At 48.5% G+C, this 27,705-nt stretch overlaps 1 protein-coding gene across 2 annotated transcripts in view; it reads right to left on the reverse strand.

Moving 5' to 3' along the window:
• Positions 1 to 27,705, reverse strand: part of AGPAT1 (1-acylglycerol-3-phosphate O-acyltransferase 1) — a 249,357-nt gene that overhangs the window by 111,185 nt on the left and 110,467 nt on the right. The window contains exon 2 of one of the 2 annotated variants that reach the window (XM_086924516.1): positions 4,965 to 5,151. In XM_086924516.1, the coding sequence (XP_086780642.1) occupies positions 4,965 to 5,149 (185 nt within the window). In that variant the 5' untranslated portion in view covers positions 5,150 to 5,151. Of the gene's footprint in view, positions 1 to 4,964; positions 5,155 to 27,705 lie in introns of both variants that reach the window. The other variant, XM_086924515.1, reaches the window with a different exon arrangement.

Consider the following 27,705-nt stretch of genomic DNA (forward strand, 5'->3'; position numbering starts at 1 on the left):
TGACGGGACAGGAGAAGGAGAAGTGGAGGGACAGGAGAAGGAGCAGTGACGGGACAGGAGAAGTGACGGGTCAGGAGAAGTGACGGGACAGGAGAAGGAGAAGTGACGGGACAGGAGAAGTGAAGGGACCAGGAGAAGGAGCAGTGACGGGACAGGAGAAGTGACGGGTCAGTAGAAGTGACGGGACAGGAGAAGGAGAAGTGACGGGACAGGAGAAGGAGAAGTGAAGGGACCAGGAGAAGGAGAAGTGAAGGGACCAGGAGAAGGAGAAGTGACGGGACAGGAGAAGTGACGGATCAGGATAAGTGACGGATCAGGATAAGTGACGGATCAGGAGAAGTGACGGATCAGGAGAAGAGAAGGAGAAGGAGAAGTGACGGGACAGGAGAAGGAGAAGTGGAGGGACAGGAGAAGGAGAAGTGACGGGACAGGAGAAGTGAAGGGACCAGGAGAAGGAGCAGTGACTGGACAGGAGAAGTGACGGGACAGGAGAAGGAGAAGTGACGGGACAGGAGAAGGAGAAGTGAAGGGACCAGGAGAAGGAGAAGTGAAGGGACCAGGAGAAGGAGAAGTGACGGGACAGGAGAAGTGACGGATCAGGAGAAGTGACGGGTCAGGAGAAGTGACGGGTCAGGAGAAGGAGAAGTGACAGGACAGGAGAAGGAGAAGGGACGGACAGGAGAAGGAGAAGTGACGGACAGGAGAAGGAGAAGTGATGGGACAGGAGAAGTGACGGGTCAGGAGAAGTGACGGGTCAGGAGAAGTGACGGGACAGGAGAAGTGACGGGACAGGAGAAGTGACGGGACAGGAGAAGTGACGGGACAGGAGAAGTGACGGGACAGGAGACGTGACGGGACAGGAGACGTGATGGGACAGGAGACGTGATGGGACAGGAGACGTGATGGGACAGGAGAAGAAGTGAAGGGACAGGAGAAGTGAAGGGACAGGAGAAGTGACGGGACACGAGAAGTGACGGGACACGAGAAGTGACGGGACACGAGAAGTGACGAGACAGGAGAAGGAGAAGTGACGGGACAGGAGAAGGAGAAGTGACGGGACAGGAGAAGGAGAAGTGACGGGACAGGAGAAGGAGAAGTGGAGGGACAGGAGAAGGAGCAGTGACGGGACAGGAGAAGTGACGGGTCAGGAGAAGTGACGGGACAGGAGAAGGAGAAGTGACGGGACAGGAGAAGTGAAGGGACCAGGAGAAGGAGCAGTGACGGGACAGGAGAAGTGACGGGTCAGTAGAAGTGACGGGACAGGAGAAGGAGAAGTGACGGGACAGGAGAAGGAGAAGTGAAGGGACCAGGAGAAGGAGAAGTGAAGGGACCAGGAGAAGGAGAAGTGACGGGACAGGAGAAGTGACGGATCAGGATAAGTGACGGATCAGGATAAGTGACGGATCAGGAGAAGTGACGGATCAGGAGAAGAGAAGGAGAAGGAGAAGTGACGGGACAGGAGAAGGAGAAGTGGAGGGACAGGAGAAGGAGAAGTGACGGGACAGGAGAAGTGAAGGGACCAGGAGAAGGAGCAGTGACTGGACAGGAGAAGTGACGGGACAGGAGAAGGAGAAGTGACGGGACAGGAGAAGGAGAAGTGAAGGGACCAGGAGAAGGAGAAGTGAAGGGACCAGGAGAAGGAGAAGTGACGGGACAGGAGAAGTGACGGATCAGGAGAAGTGACGGGTCAGGAGAAGTGACGGGTCAGGAGAAGGAGAAGTGACAGGACAGGAGAAGGAGAAGGGACGGACAGGAGAAGGAGAAGTGACGGACAGGAGAAGGAGAAGTGATGGGACAGGAGAAGTGACGGGTCAGGAGAAGTGACGGGTCAGGAGAAGTGACGGGACAGGAGAAGTGACGGGACAGGAGAAGTGACGGGACAGGAGAAGTGACGGGACAGGAGAAGTGACGGGACAGGAGAAGTGACGGGACAGGAGACGTGACGGGACAGGAGACGTGATGGGACAGGAGACGTGATGGGACAGGAGACGTGATGGGACAGGAGAAGAAGTGAAGGGACAGGAGAAGTGAAGGGACAGGAGAAGTGACGGGACACGAGAAGTGACGGGACACGAGAAGTGACGGGACACGAGAAGTGACGAGACAGGAGAAGGAGAAGTGACGGGACAGGAGAAGGAGAAGTGACGGGACAGGAGAAGGAGAAGTGACGGGACAGGAGAAGGAGAAGTGGAGGGACAGGAGAAGGAGAAGTGACGGGACAGGAGAAGTGAAGGGACCAGGAGAAGGAGCAGTGACGGGACAGGAGAAGTGACGGGTCAGGAGAAGTGACGGGTCAGGAGAAGTGACGGGTCAGGAGAAGTGACGGGTCAGGAGAAGTGACGGGTCAGGAGAAGTGACAGGACAGGAGAAGGAGAAGGGAGGGACAGGAGAAGGAGAAGTGACGGACAGGAGAAGGAGAAGTGACGGGACAAGAGAAGGAGAAGAAGTGACAGGACAGGAGAAGGAGAAGTGACGGACAGGAGAAGGAGAAGTGACGGACAGGAGAAGGAGAAGTGACGGGACAAGAGAAGGAGAAGAAGTGACAGGACAGGAGAAGGAGAAGTGACGGACAGGAGAAGGAGAAGTGATGGGACAGGAGAAGTGACGGGTCAGGAGAAGTGACGGGACAGGAGAAGTGACGGGACAGGAGAAGTGACGGGACAGGAGAAGTGACGGGACAGGAGACGTGACGGGACAGGAGACGTGATGGGACAGGAGACGTGATGGGACAGGAGAAGGAGAAGTGACGGGACAGGAGAAGGAGAAGTGGAGGGACAGGAGAAGGAGAAGTGGAGGGACAGGAGAAGGAGAAGTGACAGGACAGGAGAAGTGAAGGGACCAGGAGAAGGAGAAGTGACGGGTCAGGAGAAGTGACGGGTCAGGAGAAGTGAAGGGACAGGAGGAGTGAAGGGACAGGAGAAGTGAAGGGACAGGAGAAGTGAAGGGACAGGAGAAGTGAAGGGACAGGAGAAGTGAAGGGACAGGAGAAGTGAAGGGACAGGAGAAGTGAAGGGACAGGAGAAGTGAAGGGACAGGAGAAGTGAAGGGACAGGAGAAGTGAAGGGACAGGAGAAGTGAAGGGACAGGAGAAGTGAAGGGACAGGAGAAGTGAAGGGACAGGAGAAGTGAAGGGGACAGGAGAAGTGAAGGGGACAGGAGAAGTGACAGGACAGGAGAAGTGACAGGACAGGAGAAGTGACAGGACAGGAGAAGTGACAGGACAGGAGAAGTGACAGGACAGGAGAAGTGACAGGACAGGAGAAGTGACAGGGCAGGAGAAGAGACTGGGGCAGGAGAAGAGACTGGGGCAGGAGAAGAGACTGGGGCAGGAGAAGAGACTGGGGCAGGAGAAGAGACTGGGGCAGGAGAAGAGACTGGGGCAGGAGAAGAGACTGGGGCAGGAGAAGAGACTGGGGCAGGAGAAGAGACTGGGGCAGGAGAAGTGATGGGACAGGAGAAGTGACGGGACAGGAGAAGTGACGGGACAGGAGAAGTGACGGGACAGGAGAAGTGACGGGACAGGAGAAGTGAAGGGACAGGAGAAGTGAAGGGACAGGAGAAGTGACAGGGACAGGAGAAGTGACAGGGACAGGAGAAGTGACGGGGACAGGACAAGTGACGGGGACAGGAGAAGAGACTGGGGCAGGAGAAGAGACTGGGGCAGGAGAAGAGACTGGGGCAGGAGAAGAGACTGGGGCAGGAGAAGAGACTGGGGCAGGAGAAGAGACTGGGGCAGGAGAAGAGACTGGGGCAGGAGAAGAGACTGGGGCAGGAGAAGAGACTGGGGCAGGAGAAGAGACTGGGGCAGGAGAAGAGACAGGGGCAGGAGAAGTGACGGGGGCAGGAGAAGTGACGGGGGCAGGAGCGGTGACGGGGGCAGGAGCGGTGACGGGGGCAGGAGCGGTGACGGGGGCAGGAGCGGTGACGGGGGGCAGGAGAAGGGAGGGGGCCGGACTGTTACCATTGGGTGCAGAATCTAGACTGATTTGCATATGGCTGGGTCCAAACTGGAATGGCATGGTGAGCAAAGAAACAATGGATTTAGGCCCAGATCTCTGTACTGGGGTGAATGTATGATATTGTTCTGCATTCAGTTGTTCTTTTTGCTATATTATGATTGAGCAGCTAGCTGGCGACATGAATATGAAGGAGCCTTTGTGGGTTTCCGTGAGTCTAGATTCTCCTGAAGAGTCCCTTTCTCTTCTGAGCCCTGCTTAACACATGTGTACAGGAGGAGCCCTGTATTCATGACCTCAATGTTTGAGACAAAAAATAATCATGGATTTCTGAACATTGAGTAAAAGCATTAAGGTAACATGTTGTTCCTGCTTATATTTCACACGCTTTACATAAACCTGTATTCCCTATGACTGTTTGCTTTTTCCTGAATTAAACCTCAAACATGTTTATCCATTGTTTTAATTAAATAACGTTATAAGCTGTAACTGGTCAGTGAAGTGCTAAACGTACTAAAAATTGGTATGTTTTGCTATTTCTAGCCACGCCCCTGACTCCGCCCACTGATTCAATCTTCGGTTATTCCCGCCCCCTGATTCTACACCACAGTTCCCCTACTTTTCTTTCCCCACTTCGACCACTGGTTACACAACTGCAAGTACAGCAGTGCAGCAGCTGTGATCTGTGCCAGCACAGACACACGCCGGCATCCCCTCTGCTACAGGACAGCAGACAATCCCTTCTCTTACATTAGGACACAGGCAGGACTTCAGCACAGGTCTGTCTCACAGCAGACTGACAGGCTTTTCTAGGTCAGAGTGACCAAGACATGTTGGTCAGGACTTCAGTGGGTTCAAGGGCGGGTCTGACAGGAGTGCATGGTGGTGCCAGGCGGATTAATACACTTAACCAACTCAGAGAATGGAGGAGCGGAAAAGGGGGCGGAGCTCAGTCACCCCTGGTGGGGTGGGCAGCGCAGCACAGGCAGCAGGCCCAGGAGCACTCACTTCATGTTCTCCACGTTGCGGCCTCGCACAGCGCAGATGGGGATGGCCAGGATGGCGAGCGTCAGGATCCAGCCGTTGTAGAAGGTAACCTTGCAGAAGTACTTGAAGCTGGCACTCCACTCGTAGAGCAAGGGCACGATGATGAGGAAGAGGATGAGTACCCACTGGGCTACCGTGATCTCCATGGCTGCTGGGGAGAAGAAGAGGCAAAGCGTTAGAGAGCCCCAGAACAGACATTTCTCTGAGACAGCACTAGAGATACAAAGACAAGAGGAGACAAACGTTCTAGAGGCACAGAAGCACTGTCCCACAGAAAAGACTTCAACATTCAACACATACAGAATCGTCAAGTAGACATTATAGGCCTGTTCTCACCCATCTTAACCCTAAAAATGATTGTCTTCCTCAAGACAGTACAATTACAAATGTTCTCCAAGGTACAGAAATTGCTTGGAAACCTAAAAAGTTGAATGTGGTAGCCTATGAATTAATGCTGTATTTCATTAATTAATCTTTTAAATTGTAATAATGTGTTGTCTTTTCTATTGTATCAATGTTTGTATATAACTTGGATTATCTGTATTATATGTCCGGTTATGTATTTATGCGCTTTGTACATTTTAGTTTTGTATTTTAGATGAATTGTAACTTTTATGGTTTCCTATCATGTAAACCGAATAAAGTCAAAGTTAAAGTAAATTGTTCTAGTCAGCTGAAAACGAACTTGCAAAGGATGACAATAAACCGAAACATGTCAGTCACGAACATTTCCACATATGTATGTCATATTAGTATCTTTAACAGCATAAGCCCGTTAATCGTGTGGCTTGTTAGCTTTTATGAACGGTTAGGCAATGCATAACCACACTTGTTACTGGATAGACAATACCAAACTATTGGTTAGAACAGCAAAGAAATCGGTTTGATTAGTACATGCATATGAACGCACAGGATATACATTTCAAGAGCAATACTCCTTGTGTGGAACCGATCAACTACCACAATAAGAGTTCCTACTTTTCAGTTAATTAATAAACAATTCTGTTTGTTCGCAACATTTATCTGCCCTTTATAGGTTTGATAGGTAATGGAGCTTCTGCCATTCATGGCAAACAAGCTGTATTAGATGCGTGTTCCAAGGAGTTAATTCAGCATCCTGCAGCCATCAGCTTCTCTGGCTGAAGAACCTTCACTTGCATCCACTCACGTAAGTATTTTATTCTCACTGCCTTTCTAGTTCCCGATTAACGGTGTTCTTACAACTCCACTGCAATGCATGAAGGACTATTTTACAGCTGAAGAGCGCATTCATGATCCATTTTATTCTATATCTCATCTATGAGTTGAATACCCCAAAACAATTATTTTTAAACAGTTTTGCACTGCAGCAAACATTGTTTATTGCTAGTTCGCACACAAACTGTAGGAAAGTGCACTTTCACCACCCCACACACATTTCTTTGCTCCGATAGTGCACTGGCGTCTGCTGTCCAGGACCAGTGCACTCTTCAAAAACTGCTATGCTCGACTAAGAAAAGACTTTACCTGCTTCTAAGTCCCTAGTGTATGGTACCAGGGGTACCCAGGGCATAAGTGGTAAAGGGTTCCCCAGGGCAGCAGCATGGTTTTGTGCCACCCTGAGTAAACCAAGTAAATTACTGACAGCAGGCGTGTGATTGCAGACTGCAGGAGCAGTGCAAACTGCTTGACCTCAACTGTGCCCTCACCGTGGGTAGCACAGTCAGTACACTATCTTTTAGATATATCAGGTGCCTCCAAGGTAGGCCTCCTCAGCCCAGGGGGCAGGGGGCATTATATTTAAGGTGAGGACATATGTGCAAGCCTATCCCTATAGTGGTGTTCCCCATTGGAAACTACTTTAAGTGTTAGCAGGCCGTAGGATAACATGGACTGCCACCAGGGCATTAGAGTTTGGAAGCTCCATTATAGTACAGCATAAATAGGTCATGTTTGGGATCAAACAATGTGCCTTAACACCCCGGACACAAATATCGTGACCTGGGTGACATGGTATGCAACCTTAGAGGTTGCCCAACTGGTTGACCAAGCTTATTTGTGCTCTGGCTGACCAGCAGCCTTTCCTGTGCCTGCTGCTGCCAACACAATATTCTGACCTCCTGCCAGGCAGTGTGATCACTCCCAGGAGTCAGGAACAAAGGCTTGGGCAGAAAGAAGGTCACACCTCCCAAGCAAGCTAGTGACATGGCACATCAAGGCGGTGAGTTTCAAAGGTAGCACCACCTCTGATATGCATCAGGGCTGACCCCAGTGAAGGAAACAGCCCTTCCCCTGCCCCAGGCATATCTGCACCTGGACAGGCAGGACATTAGTTATGCAGGGAGGCTTACACCCCAGAAGGCTAGCCACACCTCCAGGGTGAGCAGCCTGGTCTGTACACAACAATTTGATTTCTGCCATCTTTAGGAATGGCAGAATGGAGTGTTCTGGGTGAAAAAGGTGACCTATACCCCAGGATAAGGTCACCCCAGGAGCAGATTAGCTGCAGGGACTAGCTGCCCATTGGCGACTAGCCCCCACATCCCTAAATTAAAGATTTAAGGAACCCCTTTCACCAGAATCTCAGATCTGAATTTGGAAGGACACAAAAGAGAACAGTGTTGGCGACAACGGGACTTTGCCTACAGCACCAAAACAAATGAAAGATGCTTTGTCCCTGTTACAACGGGCTTGGACCTGCATGAACAAAACTAGTCCCTGGCTAAAACTCGGCACTCCCTGGCAGAGAAACCCTATTGGCAGCCTGAAGCACCCTCAGACTCCCTTGAACTAGAGGCATTAGTCCTCTACAAACTGCAGGTAAAAGCGCTGATCCATATCTGGCATTCGGGCCTCCGAGGGATCGCCCAAATAGAGCTGGACTAGCGTACTGTGGGAACTGTAGACCTGCCATCCACAAAGGAACAAGCAGCTACCACGTTCCCCGGAACCACCGGAAGGCGAAGTTACTTTCTGCACAACTTACCGCTGCCAAGGAATGTTGGACGCCAGTCCAGCAACTAACCCTTTTATTAGACGCTGCTTTAAAAGGGATCTCCATCCGACCCGTGACAGACATCAGTAACTACTACTTTGTCCTTTTGCATCTCTTTCCCCCGCAGCATCATTTCAATGGTAAAAGCAGCTCTCCCACGGCAGCCAGGATAACTTTGCATCCAGGCCAGTTAAAATTGAACTGACGGTCATGGCTTGGTCAACTTTACCCTGCAAGAGTACATTGCAACGCGACAGATTGTCATTAGTGGTTTTTCTCATTGACTGCAATGTTAAATTCTCCTTGTATTATTTTTGCATTGATTTTCTATTACTTCTCAAATCTATAAATCTGGTTATATATATGCTATTCCGTTCCTTTTGGTGTCTAAATGAAGCTAAAAATAAACCTTTTTTTCATAAATTGGTTTCGGATTTCTCTAGAGTTGTGTCAATTACTTTTCGTCCATGCTGATACTCTGAACTGCTTAACACATGCTCCTCTAGTAAAGCCGGACGGCTCTTTACCACTCAACCAGGACTGAGCTAAGGATGTATTAGTGTCATCCAAGGACCATCTTTGGAGTATTGTGATAGTATTATATGGCAAGGACTAACCCCCACCCCACAGAATACTCCACTTTCTCACACACACCTATTAACTTTGCAAATGTTTGTTACAATCTGGGACCTTTTCACTCCGTTTTGAGAAATATTAGTACTTCTAATCAAGAACTCTGCTAGCAATTGAATAAAATTGCTAGATATTAGTCTCTTTCATGTGCTTGACTGTTTCACTTGTGGTTGTCTAACTAATGTCAATGGGACAGAGTGTATGAACCCTCTTGCTGGTGCAGCACTTGCAAGGGCTTTCCTCTGCTCAGTGCAGGACCTGCGGAATATTTTCTCCTCTTGGTGCATCTCCTGTAATAGCTTTCCTCCATTTTACGTAGCACCCGTGCTATCTTTCTTATTAGTGACACAACTCTTGTGATAGCTTTCCTCCTCTCAGCACAGCACATGTAATATGTTTCACCCTCTTGGCACCCTCCCAGGTACTCCACACCACTGGAGTCAAGCTAGCCGGGCTGATGAGAGGTCCTCAGATGCTTGATTCCGTTCTGGGAAGGACATGGCTTTTGTAGTTCGGTCCGGTCCTCGGATGCTTGATTCCGTTCTGGGAAGGACATGGCTTTTGTAGTTCGGACTGGACTGTTCCCATGGGGCACAGGGTCAGAGCTGATTTGCATATCGCCATTGTCTAACCCAGGGTGGTGTGGAGTGCAAAAAAAACTATGGATTTGGGCCCAGATCTTTGGACTGGGGTGAGTGTGTGACATTGATCCACATTCGGTCCATCACCTGTTGTGTTTGCATATTCCGCCCTAAGTGCGCTGGGGATGCCCAGACGTGGGTCCCAGGCACTCCAAACCACTGGAGTCAAGCTAGCCGGGCTGATGAGAGGTGTTACCTCGAAACCGGTCCGGTCCTCGGATGCTTGATTCCGTTCTGGGAAGGACATGGCTTTTGTAGTTCGGACTGGACTGTTCCCATGGGGCACAGGGTCAGAGCTGATTTGCATATCGCCATTGTCTAACCCAGGGTGGTGTGGAGTGCAAAAAAACGATGGATTTGGGCCCAGATCTTTGGACTGGGGTGAGTGTGTGACATTGATCCACATTCGGTCCATCACCTGTTGTGTTTGCATATTCCGCCCTAAGTGCGCTGGGGATGCCCAGACGTGGGTCCCAGGCACTCCACACCACTGGAGTCAAGCTAGCCGGGCTGATGAGGTGTTACCTCGAAACCGGTCCGGTCCTCGGATGCTTGATTCCGTTCTGGGAAGGACATGGCTTTTGTAGTTCGGACTGGACTGTTCCCATGGGGCACAGGGTCAGAGCTGATTTGCATATCGCCATTGTCTAACCCAGGGTGGTGTGGAGTGCAAAAAAACGATGGATTTGGGCCCAGATCTTTGGACTGGGGTGAGTGTGTGACATTGATCCACATTCGGTCCATCACCTGTTGTGTTTGCATATTACACCCTCTTGGCACAGCACCTGCAATGGCTTTCCCCCTCTTGGCACTGTATTCGCGCCCCCCCCCCCACTCACCCAAGCAGGTAGTGCTCAAAGGTTCAGGTCCTAGTCTCAGCACAGTATTTCAAGTAGCTAGTTTCATCCTGCCAAAGCAGTATTTTCTACTACGATGCGGCTACCCTACATAATGACTAATTGATTACTACCCACGGAACACGGTCAGTAATCAGGGCCAGCTATTGGCATGGGCAAGCTGGGCCCCGGCCGCCAACCTTCTGAGGGGAAAACGGAGCTGTGAGCATTAAGGTTATGCAAACAGCAGCGGCCCTCTCACTTTTCTCCAACCTTGTCTGCGTCTCTGCCTGCTCATTTCTCGCTCAGATTTGCCAGTTTAAAGTGGTTTTATTCCTTCATTATCATACCCTAGAGGATGTTTTCACTCCCCATTAGCCCGTTCCTTGCCCTCCTTCATGCTCACACTACCTCCGATGCGCACCAACAACCCTCATCTGGATGACGCAAGTGAACTGCGGGGGATAGAGGCGAGCGGGGAGAAGTTTGGAGAGGTTGGCATTCAGAGGCCATTCAGTGTTCAGCCAGGGAGTGACCAGTGAACACAAAAGGGAGATAAAAAAAATATATATATACTCTGCCTGAAGAAATTATTCCAGAGACCTTTTTATCCAAGAGCAGTCACAGTATCATTTAACGTCGAACTGAAAAGAAGTAGAGCACGATGAAGTATTGACACCTTAAACAGGTTTGGATTGGTAAGGCAAGCACTTGGGCAATGGCCAAGGGGCCGGTATCAGAGATCCAGACGTTGGCAGCCGGGGGCCTATTTGGGTGGTTTCTGGGGTGTTCGGTTGCCGCCAGCTGCTCAGTGGGTGCCTGCGTGGACTCCCTTGAGGTAGATGTGCCTCCATTACCTCCCTTTTACCTATGGGTGGAGGTATCACACCCTTTCACTCGCTAGGACGGCCCGGTAATGGATGCAGATTGCGCGGGGACAGAGAGCTTGAACAGAAAGTGACCTCACTTGTATTCAGGTGTGGATCCCCAGTGTGAACTAATCTGTGTTTTTTCTTGCTTTTTATCTAAGTGAAGTTAAGAAAGCATGCCTCCGTCAGAGACCCCTCCCCCTTCTTTCCATACAACTTTGCCAAAGCAGAGTTTTGCAGAAAGCCAATCCGCAAAACTGGGCCACTTTTTTTTTTTCGCGTGCCGGGCCGATTTTTGGTTCCAATCCATCCTTCCGTGAAGGAAGCCCAGGTGGGGCTTGCAAGTAAATCTTCTACCCTAGGAGACCACAGCGTCTCCATTTTTAGGTCTCGCCTACGCAGCATATGAGCTGTCTCTCCGAAACATCAAGTAATTAGTATATGTGGTGAAACTCCACCTATTGACTTTTTATTGGTTTCTTTACTTGTCTGCTTCAATCTCTTCATTTTCACAGGCTAATGTGCTTTTTAGTTCCTGCTTTTTTTTACTTTGGGAACGCCTATGCAGCACCGCCTAACTACTGTAAACATGCTGCTAGTGGAATGAAGTGTTTGTCTTGGAACTCTTTAGTTTTTTTTTGTTGCTTGCTTACTTATTCAGCATTGCAGTGCTTGATGCATGTCTGTCGTGCCCCCATCGCCATCGCCTCTACCGCCACCCACCCTCGGTGTCGCCCACCGCCACCTGTCCCTCCTCCTTGGTTATTGCTTTTATCAGACTGTAATTCCTGTCGAAATCGTGAGGCATGCTGAGATGGTATTTTGGGGACGAACATGACATTCCCGTTATCGTGCATATTTTAAAACATCGCAAACGTGTGGAATATATTTTTAAGAACAATAACCTAGAACAAATTGATCTTTGCTTATTTTTATTTTTTTAACTTTACGGCTTTTAATATTATTAAGACGTTAGCCTGCATCGCATTATTTAACCGTATTGTTTAAATTCACTTAGCAGTACCGCTCATGGGTGAATCTTATAAGCCACACAGAGGCATGTTGGGTGCGGATGTAGCCTTCGTCTAGTGGGAGGCGCAAGTAGGGTAGTTATCATTTCTCAACTTACGCGGCTTGCGGCCAGGCCGTGAATCCCTAATTAGCAAGGCCCACGAGAAGTACAGTGTCTGAGGAGTTTAAGATGCCCGAGGATTGGCTGCAAGCGTTGCGCATGCACTTGAGGGTAGCGTGGTTGGCTGGTGAGTCCAGGAAGTGAGTGCATTTCTGTGTCTGATACTGGTCATGAACAAACTGCACATGCTAAAGCAGTTCGCTGCATATCCAAAGACTTGAGAATTTCAGAATTAAGACCTGCGATGGGGCTGTAAGAAGAATTGTTATTACCTAGATGCCGAGAATGTTTTTTTTTTCATACAGCAAGAACTTATGAATTGAGAGAGTTACAGATCATTTTTGTGTGAAATACGGAGTGGAAGCCAGTTCATGGTTTAAAAGGGGAGAGACAAACCTTTCGTTGTGCGCATGGGAAAGGTTCCTGGTATACATTTTAGGTTACAGTTTCAGTTGGCTGTTAATAAATCCAGTTCAACGCATATGGATCATGAACTTAAACATCTCAGATGAACATTTGCTCTTTTTATGAATATTTGATGGTGTGTGTTGGTTCCAGTGTATATATATTTTCTTCTCCACTGATTTGACATTCCTTTCAATGCAGCTAAAACGTTATTTCTCAACAGGGTCTAGTTGCAGAATTCCTTTCCAGCTGGTACCTGGATTTATAGGAAGGAAACACAGAATACTGTGTATGTTTGTGCGGTATGGAGTGTGTAAGTCAGCAATTGTAGACGGAGAGCCGATCAAGTGGTGTGAGTTAATTTTTATTTGATATAAGATCTGAAATTTTGATTAAACCGGTCATAACCAAGAACTGAAAACTTTTACATAGTTTGAGATTCAGTTATAAAAGTACGTAACACAAATCGGAAGAGAATATCTCGCCATTATGCAAAGTTTAGTCTTGTGTGCTTTTTATACAGCGCTTGCAGCCCCTACATTGGCAGGAAAACACACTCTGCAGTGGCAGCGTGCTGCTCTGTGACATGCTCACTGCCTTAGAGACTTGTATAAGAAATTCCAGGTTGTCATGATTATTACAGTTTGAAACGGGAGTAGGAAACAATCATGCAGTTTTTAGAGTAATTTAATGTACATGGATGTTACATGTCTTTCTTGTTCTTTGAGTAGTAAGGTTGTTATAAAATGTCATGAGAACATCATGCATTACATCGGTTTTAGAATAAGTACTCGGATATACCTCCAGTCCATACAAATGTTCTTCCACGAGCACCCGTAGACAATTATATATTTTTTTAATCTTGTATTTTAAAGCAATATCTCTCTCCATGTGTTCCCATGCCGGGCGTGTCACGCAGTTTGGTGCTTACTTTCCCTCTATGTTAAACAGTAGATGTTTCAGCACCCAGGCTAATGTGGTGCATAGCTAAATACATATAAGGTCACAAAGGCGAGACCGAGTGCATTACAAATAAATGCCTGTCAACGGGTTAGCTTTTTACACTAAGATGCCATCAGTCCACCAGGTGGCGGTATAGGATTAGCTACCAAAACAACGCCTTGTTCAGATTCTAATGGACTACACTTCTTTGCCTGACCTCAACAACACTAAATTATGCAACAGGAACTGAGAGAATGTTGTAGCGTGGGAAAGATCAGTGGTCATCATAACATGCAAGCAAATGTAATTTACATTGCACAGCTTGAGGCAGGTTTACCCAATGATTCAACAATTTCCGCCACTTACACCGTGATACAAAAGCCTAACAATGCTTTAGAAAACTCGTTTTAACGATAGCAGTCGTTTTGACTTGATGTTGATCAAGGTTTTCTAACGTTCTGTAGGACAAAATGAAAACGCACCACGTGATCAGCTGTGCAAGTCTCACTCACATACACAACAAGTGATCAGGGACAGCAGCAATGCAAGCTTCTCTCAGATTCAGAGCACGCAAGCGGTTAGCAGCAACGCAAACCTCTCAGATTCCCAACATGTGAGCACAGACAGCAATGCAAGCTCCTCTTAGACTCACAACAGGAGTTCGAATAGCAACAACGTAAGCTTCCCTCAGATTCACAAGAGGTGAGCGGACAGCAGCAAAGCAAGCTTCCCTCAGATTCACAATTGGAGAGCGAACAGCAGCAATGCAAGCTTCCCTCAGATTCACAACAGCAGAGCGAACAGCAGCAATGCAAGCTTCCCTCAGATTCACAACATGTGAGCGGACAGCAGCAATGCAAGCTTCCCTCAGATTCACAACAGGAGAGCGAACAGCAACAATGCAAGCTTCCCTCAGATTCACAACAGCAGAGCGAACAGCAGCAATGCAAGCTTCTCTCAGATTCAGAAGAGGTGAGCGGACAACAGCAGCAATGCAAGCTTCTCACAGATTCAGAGCACGTGAGCGGTTAGCAGCAACGCAAACTTCTCTCAGATTCCCAACATGTGAGCACAGACACAGCAATGCAAGCTCCTCTTAAACTCAAAACAGGAGAGCGAACAGTAGCAATGTACGCTTCCCTCCGATTCAGAAGAGGTGAGCGGACAACAGCAGCAATGCAAGCTTCTCACAGATTCAGAGCAGGCGAGCGGTCAGCAGCAACGCAAACTTCTCTCCGATTCAGAAGAGGTGAGCGGACAACAGCAATGGAAGCTTCTGTCATATTCAGAAGAGGTGAGTGGGCAGCAGCAAAGCAAGCTTCCCTCAGATTCACAACATGTGAGCGGACAGCAGCAATGCAAGCTTCCGTCAAATTCAGAAGAGGTGAGCGGACATCAGCAATGCAAGCTTCCGTCAAATTCACAACAGGAGAGCGAACAGCAGGAATGCAAGCTTCCCTCAGATTCACAACATGTGAGCGGACAGCAGCAATGCAAGCTTTCCTCAGATTCACAACATGTGAGCGGACAGCAGCAACGCAAGCTTCCCTCAGATTCTCAACATGTGAGCGGACACTGCAATGCAAGCTTCTTCTCAGATTCACAAATGGAGAGCGAACAGCAGCAATGCAAGCTTCCCTCAGATTCAGAGCAGGTGAGCAGACCGCAGCAATGCAAGCTTCTCCCAGATTCAGAAGAGCAGAGCGCAAGCAGCAATGCAAGCTTTACTCATTTGCAAGAGATGAGAGGACCTCAGCAATGGAAGGTTTTCTCAGATCCACAAAAGGTGAGCACAGACACCGCAATACAAGCTTCTCTCAGATTCAGAGCAGGTGAGGGAAAGGCAGCAATGCAAGCTTCTCTCAGATGCATAACAGGCGAGCGGATAGAAGCAATGCAAGTTTCGTGAATTTATAAAAGGTGAGCACAGATACAGCAATGCAAGCTTCTCTCACATTCAGAAGAGGTGAACAGACGGCAGGAATGGAAGGTTCTCTCATTCAGAAGAAGTGAGCAGACAGCAGCAATGCAAGCATCTCTGATTTATAAAAGGTGAGCACGGATACAGCAATGCAAACTTCTCTCATAATCAGAAGAGGTGAACAGGCAGCAGCAATGGAAAGTTCTCTCATTCAGAAGAAGTGCGCAGACAGGATTATGGCAAGTTTTTCTCAGGATTTATAGCAGGTTAGCAGAGACCAGCAATGCACGCTTCTCCCAGATTCACAACAGGTGAGCAGAGAGCAGCACTGCAATCTTCCCTCAGATTCAGAAGAGCGCCAGCAGCATTGCACGCTTTAATCATTTGCCAGTAGTGAGCGGACTGCAGCAATAGAAGATTTTCTAGATTTACAACAGGTGAGTACAGACACAACAATGCAAGCTTCTTTCAGATTCAGAAGAGGTGAGCTGACAGCTGCAACACTAGCTTCTCTCAGATTCAGAGCAGGTGAGGAAAACTGCCGCAATGCAACCTTCTCTCAGATTCAGAAGAGTGAACAATTGAAGCTTGCCCTTCACACAGCAGGTGGATACAGACAACAATGCAAGCTTCTTTCGGATTCAGAAGAGGTGAGCGGACAGCAGAAATATAAGCTTCTCTCAGATTCAGAGCAGGTGAGAAAAATTGCTGCAATGCAACCTTCTCTCAGATTCAGAAGAGTGAATGATTGAAGCTTGCCCTTCACACAGCAGGTGGATACAGACTGCAGCAGTTCAGAACAGATACAACAGGCTCTTTTTCATTCACAACAAGTGAGAATTGACAGCAACTGTGCAAAACACAGCAACAGCACAAGCAGCAGCCATGCAAGAGATAATCACCAGCAGCATCATGGGATAACACACAGATGATGACCTCAATCGAAATGCGCTCATGCAGACCGTAATAGTACAAGAAATATCACAAGAGAATTTACAATCAGTCTTCATAATCAGATCTACGCCTCTTACAGGAAATCTTATATATTTAGTGATACAGGAAAAGAAAAAGTAAACTTCCCTTTCCACCACACCCCAATTTCTGTAATGCAAACAAATACATTGCCCTGTTTCAAACACAGCTCTTCAACCTGGAGATGCTCCTTGTGATATAATAAGCATTGGCAAAGACAATAGGTATCTCCTTTATAGTGCAAATAACAAGCGGTTGTCTTTTCCAGTGTTTGACTTTAAAATATTTTAAGTGGACTATGCGGTGCATAGAAAATGTTGTTCATAGTCCGTTTTGTATGCAAGGTTTAGGTGTTTTCTGTTAGTGTGTGGTGTGTACACATGGCGTGTGATATAGGTTTGAGAGTGTGGTTGGGTGTTGAGTAATGGGGTGTGTGTTTGTGTTATGTATGTGCAGGGGTGTGTTCTGCATGTGCAGGTGTGTGTGTGAGTGTTTTTGTTATGTATGTGCAGGTGTTCAAGTTCAAGAATTTATATAGCGCACTACTCACCCAGAGGGTCTCAAGGCGCTTGGGGAGGGGGTTCATTATTTATCGAATAGCCAGGTTTTAAGTTCTTTTCTGAAGGAGATGTGGTTCTGTGTAAGGCGGAGGTGAGTGGGGAGTGAGTTCCAGGTCTTGGCCGCCAAGTAGGAGAAGGATCTACCTCCCATGGTGGATCTTTGGATACGCGGAACTGCGGCGAGGCCTTGATTGGATGATCTTAGTTGGCGGGTGGGTGTGTAGAAGGATAGTCAAGTGTTGAGGAATTCGGGCCCTAGTTTGTAGAGGGCCTTGTGTGCGTGGGTGACGAGACGGAATGTTATTCTCTTGTTGGCGGGAAGCCAGTGGAGGTCTTTCAGGTGGCCGGTAATGTGATCTTGGCGAGGGATGTCCAAAATGAGTCTCGCTGATGCGTTTTGGATGCGTTGGAGTTTTTACTGTAATTTGGCTGTAATTCCGGCGTAGAGGGTGTTTCCGTAGTCTAGTCGACTCGTAACCAGTGCGTGGGTGACAGTCTTTCTTGTCTCGGCGGGGATCCAGTGGAAGATTTTTTTGAGCATACCAAGTATGTTGAAGCAGGAGGATGAGACGGCGTTGACTTGATTGGTCATCGAGAGTGAAGAGTCTAGGATGAAGCCAAGGTTACATGCGTGGTCAGTGGGTATGGGTGCTGAGCCCAGATCCGAAGGCCACCATAAGTCGTCCCAGGCAGAGGGGGTTGATCCTAGGATGAGCACTTCCGTTTTGTCTGAGTTAAGTTTAAGGCGGCTGTCTCATCCATACGGCTACTTCTTTCATGCCTTCGTGAAGATTGGTTTTGGCGGTGTTGGGGTCTTTGGTGAGGGAAAGGATCAGTTGGGTCTCGTCAACGTAGGAGATGATGTTTAGGTTGTGTTGACGCACGATGGAAGCGAGTGGACTCATGTAAACGTTGCAGATGGTGGGACTGAGTGATGATCCTTGTGGAACACCGCAGATGACTTCGGTGGCCTCTGATTTGAAGGGGGGAAGTCGGACTCTCTGAGTTCCCCCAGCTAGGAACGAGATGATCCAGTCCAAGGCTTTTCCTTTTATGCCGATGTTGCTGGGGCATTGTATGAGTGTGCTGTGACAAACAGTGTCGAAGGCGGCGGAGAGGTCGAGTAGAATGAGGGCCACTGTTTCTCCGTTGTCCAGTAGTGTTCGGATGTCGTCTGTTGCTGCAATGAGGGCAGTTTCAGTGCTGTGTTTGGCTTGAAAGCCGGACTGTGAGGGATCGAGGGAGTTGTTGGATTAGAGTAAGGCGGCGAGTTGGCTATTGACGGCTTTCTCAATAACTTTGGCAGGGAATGGGAGGAGGGATATGGGCGGTAGTTTTAAGTTCAGCGGGGTCTGCTGTGGGTTTCTTCAGGAGGGCGCTGACTTCGGCATGTTTCCAGCTTTCTGGGAAGGTGGCAGAGATGAAGGAGCAGTTGATGACATCACGGAGATGGGGTGCGATGATTGAGTCTGCTTTGTTGAAGATGTGGTGGGGACATGGGTCGGTTGGCGAGCCAGAGTGGATGGAATTCATGAGGCGGATGGTGTCTTCAGTGGTGATTGGGTTCCAGGCGCTGAGGTTGTTAGAGGGCGGTTTAGGTTCTGAGGGGGGTGGAGAGGATTGTTTGTTGGAACTGTTTTCGAAGCGGTTATGTATGTCTGCAATTTTGTTGTAGAAGGAGGATAACGTGTGTGTTATGTATGTGTGTGCATGTGTGTGTGTGTGTGTGTGTGGGGGGGGTGGGGGGTGTTTGTGGGGGGGGGGTGTTATGTATGTGCAGGTGTGTGTGAGCATGTGTGTGTGTGTATATTATAGTGTGTGTGTGTGTGTGTGTGTGTAAATGTAAATGTAAATGTAGGTATACTTATATAGCGCAACCTGTCACCACAAGGGCATCCTGGCGCTTGCCTTGGGAACCCGTCCTGATATTCCCCTGTGAGAAGCCCTGACAGGGTGTCCACAGGGTGAAAGTCAGGCATCCCGCCGCGAGGGGCCGTTGTGGAGATTAAGCAAGCTATTGCCCAGAGTCGCAGAGTGTGAACCCGTGAGTCGAGGAGGCACCGGGACGAGAATTATCGAGTCCGTGGACTTTTTAGCCCAAGACCCGCCGGGGCGGGGAAATGAACCCTGGTCCAGGACCGATCTCAGATTCCGGGTCTGCCGCCTCTAACCCCTGAGCCACACTTCTCCACGTGTGTGTGTGTGTGTGTGTGTGTGTGTGTGTGTGTGTGTGTGTGTGTGTGTGTGTGTGTGTGTGTGTGTGTATAAAACAGATAAAAGGCATTACCATTTACAATGCAAATTGCTTAAACTCTCGGAAATGAAAGACTTATTTTATTGCAAATGCGTTTCGCCACCCACGTTTTAAATTAATTTTTTTAAAGCATGTGGAGAGAGCGTGTCCTGGCTGCAATAGCAGGCAGGACAAAGCTATTTAAGAAAATAGTGCTTGGAGGCTGTAATTAAAGCCTATTGACCAATGAACAGCGACAGTTTACAATGGACAATAACACAAGCCAATGAAAAATATGGATGGAGAGTGGTCGGACCTTCAAGTCCCTCCCTGAATACAGCAGGCCATGCAGCGCATGCGCTGTCCAGGCTCTACCTAAAAATGGCACTGCTGCGTCATGGCACTTGTAGCCATGCTGCACAGCAGCCACTCTGTTATTCAAAATGGGGGGAATAAAATATTGACAAAGTCAATAGAGCTCTAGTAGGTGAGGCCTGTTGGCTTTGCCAATGCTTGTGTAACAAAGAAACACCTTTCAGTCAGACAGAAACCAGCACAATCTGCCCATATTCTCTTGAAAACAAAAAACTAATGTAAAAAAATGGTTTAATGCCCGTAAAAGAGATTGTCACACTTCCAGAACACACAGGAACGGGTGGACCAGACAGGCATGTGAAGTGGCCTATAGGGTGGCCAGGTGTCCTGGATTTGCCTAGACAGTCCCGATATTTCGCCAGCTATCCGGGCAGTTTTCAGGAAATTAAGTTCATGTCCTGTTTTTTTTTAGAGAGCGTCGGCTGAAAACGGTGGGAGGTATCTTTTCATACTTTACAAAGCAGAGATAGTTAGCAGCTGTTACAAGAAAGCAATTTAATTAACAGGCAAGCTACCGGCTCAAAAAATGGCACTTTATGTATGTTCTCACTGCCTCTTCCGTAAATCTTTGCTAATGAGCGCTGTTATTCTGTACGCTGGGATGAATGAAGTAAAATTGTAGTCCTTCTATTTTTGGGAAATGTCCCGAATTTTAGCTTTAACATTCTGGTCACCCTACACTACAGTGACCCCAATGTTTTCTTCTCGTGTTCTGACTTCCGTGTGTAAGCAGCGCTTGCCTGACATGAGGACGGACCTCGTGGAATATGTCCGTGAGTGGCACCAACACAAAAAAAGCGCAGCTGCGAGGTGCGCCGGCCTGTGTGTTTTACAGGCTCTGCTCGCAGCTTCACTGTTCCGGTTTCAACCGGATTTTGTTTCTACAAATGCACCAGTTACAAGCCATGCTGTACGGGGGGGGGCGAGCGATGGAGTCACGTGCGGGCACAGATGTGCGCGCGCGGAGGGAAGCCCACGGGCCGGAGGGCACAAATACCGCGAAGGGCGCGGTGTTGCCCTGCTCCAGGGGCGGGGCTAACACAGAAGCATACGCACGTGAAGCCCTCGCGCCAACCAATGATAAGAAAGCAAACGACAGTGACGAGAAAGCCAAGCGTGGGCGGGCTCAAGCGCCTCGCATGTAAACAAAATGCCTCGCAGGCGCTGTCTCAGGCGAGACCTTCAAATGTTAAAACAGTTAGGAGGCTGGGCTGTGTAAAATTCCGCCCGTCAGTGGATTCCCGCTTGGAAAGCATATATGTTTTATTTCCTTTTTATATAGCGCTTCACAGTTCATTTCTGCTGGTTAAAGCACTGCAGGTAGCAGGCACTGTTCTTTCTCAACTTGATGGTACAGATTTTACCAAACTTTAAAGGACAGATGCGGTGCCAGCCATACTGGCGTATTAGCTTGCTGATCACAGCAGATGTGAGCGGCGAGTGTTAACCAAGCCCACTCTTGAGCAAAGAAAGCAAAGGTGAATACGTTCACAAGTCGCTGTCCGGGTGCAATAGATGAATTAAACAAACAATGTGCTTTGGATCACACGGAACACAGAGGACCCGATTCACAACTGCATTAACACCTGTAAACTTACTGTTACACAAGCGGCAGTGTACCACTTATGGGAAGAAACAAACATTCCCTGTAGTAAGCCGCAGCAGTCACAGCTTTCCCAGCATACATGGGAAGGTCAGGATTTTTTTGTTTCCTCGATGCAGAGTTATATGCAGGACACATGCACATTTTACCCTTTCGAAGGAAGAGCATGTTTCTCCCAGATGAGAAACCTCTCCCTCTACTCAAGGGGGAACTGCTACAGCCCTTTGGTGGAGTAAACCTACAAACGTTTCCAGACTCCGACAACCACCACATCAGTGAACTGCAGAGATCCTGCAGACAGCTCAGGTTTTCAGCCAAGGTACACACATTCACCCGAGCACAGTTCAGTAGAGAAGTCCGACAGCACACCTTCTGCCTACTCTGGTGACCAGTTGCATTGTTTGAAGGTTCTTTGGGTTTCCGAGCAGTCTGTTTGACAGTTAGAGGTGGCTACTGCGTACCCACCTGCACAGTAGCCACGCCCCCTGGAATTATGCGATTGTAAGGCTGCAGTGTTTTTCGCATAATTCTAGATTTACCACCTCTCTGCCACATAATCCACCATCTGCTGCATTAGCTGCAGATTTTAGCAGAAAATAATAGTTTATAGCTCAAACGGTAAAAAAATTACTAAAAGCACAGCGACCTGTGATGCAGCCCAGTGGAAGGCCTTCTGCAAATATTGACTGGTCACCTTTTTGCTGCTTATTGCTATATGTGTATGTTTGTCTGGGAACTGGTTGCACTTCATTTGATCAGGATTGTTTTAAGCGTAAAAATGACTAAATAATGATATAATACCAACATAAAACGTGCCACATAAGTTGCCTATTCTTGCTGCCTAATTACATTAATACAGCGCTTACTATCCCTGACAAGGCGTAAAAGTGCTTTTTCAGCGAGTAGCACGCTACTCCGGAACTCAAAGGATTAGTGACAAATTAGAATAGTGAAATTTGAAATTAATTTGAGAGGTGGACATGTAAGTCTGTTATTTGGATTGAAAGGATAGTGGAGGGATAGAAGAGGGAAGGATTTAGACTTTCTTTTGTTCTGGAGGTCATAGCAGTAGGAGGAGGCTTGGAATGAGTAAAAGGGATGCGGAGGGGAAGAGTCAGAGAGGAAGGGTTTTGAAAGGCTTGTTTTGGGTGATCTGAATAGTAAAACTGGTATGAGATGATGCAAGGAGGGGTAGAGTAGGAAGAGTCTAGAAGGGTTATTTTGTCAAGTCAAGTCAAGTCAGAGAATTTATATAGCGCACTACATACCCAGAGGGTCTCAAGGCGCTTAAGGAGGGGTGGGGAATTACTTGTCAAATATCCACGTTTTAAGTTGCTTTCTGAATGTTAGGTGGTTCTGGGTAAGGCGAAAGTAAGTGGGAAGTGAGTTCCAGGTTTTAGCTGCTAGGTAGGAGAAGGATCTACCTCCCATGGCGGTCTTGTTGATGCGAGGTACAGTGGCAAGCGCTTGGTTGGAAGATTGAAGCTGGCGGGAGGGGGTGTAGAAGGACAGTCGTGTGTTGAGGCATTCTGGTCCGATTTCGTAGAGTGCTTTGTGTGCGTGGGTTAGGAGCCGGAAAGTGATCCTCTTATTGACGGGAAGCCAGTAGAGGTTTTTCAGGTGGCCAGAGATATGTTCTTTACGCGGGATGTCTAATATGAGCCTGGCTGAGGCGTTTTGGATTCGTTGGAGTTTTTTCTGGAGTTTAGCGGTAGTCCCGGCGTAGAGGGTGTTTCCATAGTCCAGTCGGCTCGTGACCAGAGCGTGGGTGACCGTTTTCCTAGTTTCGGTGGGGATCCAACGAAATGTTTTTTGAGCATGCGAAGAATGTTGAAGCAGGATGAGGAGACGGCGTTGACTTGTCTGTTCATTGAAAGTGAGGAGTCCAGGATGACGCCTAGGTTCCGTGCGTGGTCTGTCGGGATGGGTGCTTTTCCAAGGGCTTCTGGCCACCAAGAGTCGTCCCATGCGGAGGGGGAGGTACCCAAGATGAGGACTTCTGTTTTATCTGAGTTCAGTTTCAGACGGCTGTGTTTCATCCATTCGGCTACTTCTTTCATTCCTTCGTGTAGGTTAGTTTTGGCGGTGCTAGGGTCATTGGTGAGTGATAGGATCAGTTGAGTGTCATCCGCGTAGGAGATGATGTTGAGGTTGTGTTGGCGGGCGATGGCCGCGAGGGGGCTCATGTATACGTTGAAAAGGGTGGGGCTGAGTGAGGATCCTTGTGGTACGCCGCCTATGACTTCAGTGGCCTCTGACTTGAATGGTGGAAGGCGGACTCTCTGGGTTCTTCCGGTAAGGAACGAGGTGATCCATTCCAGTGCTTTTCCTTGGATTCCGATGTTTCTGAGGCGCTGTAGAAGGGTGCTATGGCAGACTGTGTCGAAGGCTGCAGAGAGGTCAAGGAGGATGAGGGCGACTGTGTCTCCATTGTCCAGGAGAGTTCGAATGTCGTCTGTTGCTGCGATGAGGGCGGTCTCAGTGCTGTGTTTTGCTCGGAAGCCGGACTGTGAGGAGTCGAGGGATTTGTTGGCTTCGAGGAAGGCGGCGAGCTGGTTGTTGACAGCTTTCTCGATGACTTTGGCCGGGAATGGAAGGAGCGAGATGGGGCGGTAATTTTTGGAGTACGGTGGGGTCCGCTGTGGGTTTTTTCAGAAGGGCGCTGAGTTCAGCGTGTTTCCAGCTTTCCGGGAAGGTGGCGGATTTGAAGGAGCAGTTGATGACGTCTCGGAGGTGCGGTGCTATGATGGAGTCTGCTTTGTTGAAGATGTGGTGAGGGCATGGGTCTGTGGGGGATCCTGAGTTCGAGGGGAGTGAAGGTCCAGCAGATGGTTGGGTGGGTTGGTCTCCGGGTTGGTTGTCGAAGCTGTTGTGGATGTCTGCAATTTTGTTGTGGAAGAATGAGGCTAGGGAGTCGCAGAGGGCTTGAGAGGGGGTGATGTCGTTAGAGTTGGCTGAGGGATTGGTAAATTCCTTGACGATGTTGAAAAGTTCCTTGCTGTTGTGGGCGTTGTTATTTAGTCGTTCCTTGAAGGCGGTTTTCTTGGCCTTTCGGATCAGTTGGTGGTGTATGCGGGTGGCGTTTTTGAAGGCGTCCTTGGTGCTGGTGGTTGGGTCTTTTTTCCAGGCTTTCTCAAGGGAGCGGCAGAGTTTCTTGGATTTCTTAAGATCGTTGAACCATGAGGCCTTCTTGCTGCCAAGTTTGCTTTGTCGTTTTTTCAGTGGTGCTAGGATGTCGGCGCTGTTGGATAGCCATAGGGTGAGGTTGGTGGCGGCTTGGTCGGGGTTTGAGGAGTGGGCTGGGGGGTTTAGAAGAAGCGATGAGGAGATCTGGTCGATGGTGATTTTGTTCCAGTTTCTTTGCAGAGTTGGTTGGGGGTGGTTGTTGGGTTTGGGCTTGTTGTAGGTAAAGTGAACGCAGCTGTGGTCAGTCCAGAGGAGAGCCGTAGTGTGGCTGAAGGAGACATGATTGCTGGAGGTGAAGATAGGGTCGAGAGTGTGACCTGCGATGTGGGTGGGGGAAGTGACTAGTTGTTTAAGTCCGAGGTTGGCGAGGTTGTCCAGAAGGGTGGAGGAGTTGCGGTCGTTGTTCTTTTCAAGGTGAAAGTTGAGGTCTCCCAGAAGGATGTAATCTTTGGAGGAGAGCGCGTGTGGAGTGATGAAGTCCGTGATGTCCTCACTAAATTGTGCGCGGGGTCCTGGTGGCCTGTAAAGGAGGGTGCCTCTGAGTGTGGTCTTGGGGTCGACGTGGATCTGGAAGTGAAGGTGTTCAGAGTTGGCGAGATTGACGTCAGAGCTGGTTGAGATGTGGATGGATTTCTTATGGACGATAGCGATTCCTCCTCCTGTGTGGCCGGTGCGGTCCTTGCGTATGATCTTATAATCTTCTGGGTTGGCAATGGTGATGTCTGGGGCGGAGGAGGCGTTCATCCATGTTTCTGTAAGGAAGGCGACGTCCGGAGAGATGGTGTCTAGTAGATTCCATAGGTCAATGGCGTGCCTGTGGACCGATCGGGTGTTGAGCAAGATGCATTGTAGGTGGTTGGTGTCGGGAAACTGAGGTGTGATCGTAGAGGAGTTGTTGACGGTGCTGATGAATTTGCAGGAGTAGCATGAGAAAGGTCCATGGGTGTGTCCAGGAGCGGCTTGGACGCAGTTGGGGGGACGGCCGGGGTTAAGGGCTAGGAGGGTGGTGGCATCGTAAGTAATGCGGGAGGGGTGGGCAATACGGGGACCAGGGGGGCTGGCGCTGGGCGCGGTCCAGGCGCGGACGGGCGTAGACGGGCTTACCTTTGGCGCACCTTCGGCGCGGATAGGGCGCGTGGACGCTGCACGTGGGGGCATGTGCTTTAAAAGGATAGTGGAAGGGGCGGAGCGTGGGAGGGGCAGCAGGGAGGCGGGATCTGGGAGGGCTCACACAAGTAAACACTCCACAAAATGGTAGCCCGGAAGCTGAATCGAAACTCAGGCAAATCCGGTGTGCGAGTCAGGGTACAGCAGAAGTCGGAAAGACTATTCAGGCAAGATAACTTCCCCACAGTGTAGAAAGTATGCGCAAATATAAATTACATCAGGTGACTGATACCAGGCGCTGAATGCGTTCTACAGGGCAAGCAGGCAGCAGGCAAATGAAATAATGCAGGCGGCAGGTAAATAAAATAATGCACAACAATATAAATGCACAACGATACCAATAGCAGGCGCTGCGTGTGTTTCAAGTGTGCTCAGTAAGGGCAAGCAGGCAGCAAAGAGCAAAGCGTCTGATGGGAGGCAGAGAGCAGGGGGAGCGATCGTTATGGACGGAGTAGTGGTATGAGGTTAGGGAGAAATGAGAGAGTGGAGGTAGAGGATATATTGATAGAGGGATAGGGGGAGAAATAGCGTAGTACATTGGAAAGAGCAGTAGAAAGGTTTGAGATGAGCCAGTCTTGAGGTAGTGGATATATTGAGAGCGGTATAGGGTTAGAAATAGGTAAGTGCATTGGATATGCTGAATTAGAAGAAAAGCAATAAATATATAGATCTATAAGTACATGGAAGGTATATGGATGCATAAAGGAAGTACATGTAGATTAAAGATGCATTAAATAAACTACGGCTTACAAGTGTTGTACTTAAAATTATATATACTTATTTATATTCCAAACACATTTGCATCCATTCCGAAGGTAAAAAAGGAAAGCACGCAGGTCTCAGATTCCAAACTGTTTATTTACAGACTCCCTACCCCTCCAACAGACGCGTTTCGCCTCACGGCTTCGTCAGGGTTGGCGTGTGCAAAGAAAATCTGCTATTTTATTCCGTGTAGCCTCACGGAGGCCCAGTGAATAGTGAAAGTGGACTGCTAGCGTCAATACCACTATAGCGGCCATCTTACAACATGTTCATTCTGGGTCACAATGTTACAAAAACAATCGATTTTATAAAAAAGTGCAAGTGCAATTATTAAAATACAATCTATAGAAAAACAATTTCATTAGGGGAACCGAGAAGAAAAGCATAAATTCATAATTTTCTTTAAATGATATTATGATTCATGTCTCTATGCACTCTTAATACTAAACCTATGGATTTCAACAATTGTAATATACAATGCATGAGAGACTATGTTGGCATAAATATAGACGCAGTTTCTGATGTAAAGTACATCTATGCTTATCAGTACTTAAAAAAAAATAATTATATATATATATATATATATATATATATATACACACACACCTATGCATATCAGTACCCCCACCCCAAAATTATATACATCTCACTTGAAAACACAAAATCTGCGCGCACTCAGGATTGGAAGACTCTGCATCTATGAATGTCCACACACGGCTGTAGACATTGACGGGTACAAGTCAAGTCAAGTCAAAGAATTTATATAGCGCACTACATACCCATAGGGTCTCAAGGCGCTTAGGGAGGGGAGGAGGATTACTTGTCAAATATCCATGTTTTAAGTTGCTTTCTGAATGCTAGGTGGTTCTGGGTAAGGCGAAGGTGAGTGGGGAGTGAGTTCCATGTTTTAGCTGCCAGGTATGAGAAGGATCTGCCTCCCATGGTGGTCTTGTTGATGCGAGGTACAGTGGCGAGGGCTTGGTTGGAAGAACGTAGTTGGCGGGGGGGGGGTGTAGAAGGACAGTCGTGAGTTGAGGCATTCTGGTCCGATGTCGTAGAGTGATTTGTGTGCGTGGGTTAGCAGTCGGAAAGAGATCCTCTTATTGACGGGTAGCCAGTGGAGGTCTTTCAGGTGACCGGAGATGTGTTCGTTACGCGGGATGTCTAATATGATCCTGGCTGAGGCGTTTTGGATTCGTTGGAGTTTCTTCTGGAGTTTAGCGGTGGTACCTGCGTAGAGGGTGTTTCCGTAGTCCAGTCGGCTCGTGACCAGAGCATGGGTGACTGTTTTTCTGGTTTCAGTAGGGATCCAGCGAAATGTTTTTTTGAGCATGCGAAGAATGTTGAAGCAGGATGAGGATACAGCGCTGACTTGTCTGTTCATTGAGAGTGAAGAATCCAGGATAACGCCTAGGTTCCGTGCGTGGTCTGTCGGGATGGGTGCTTTTCCAAGGGCTTCCGGCCACCAAGAGTCGTCCCATGCAGAGGGGG

Source organism: Lissotriton vulgaris, chromosome 5, assembly GCF_964263255.1.
Source record: "Lissotriton vulgaris chromosome 5, aLisVul1.2, whole genome shotgun sequence".
Taxonomy (NCBI): Eukaryota; Metazoa; Chordata; class Amphibia; order Caudata; family Salamandridae; genus Lissotriton; species Lissotriton vulgaris.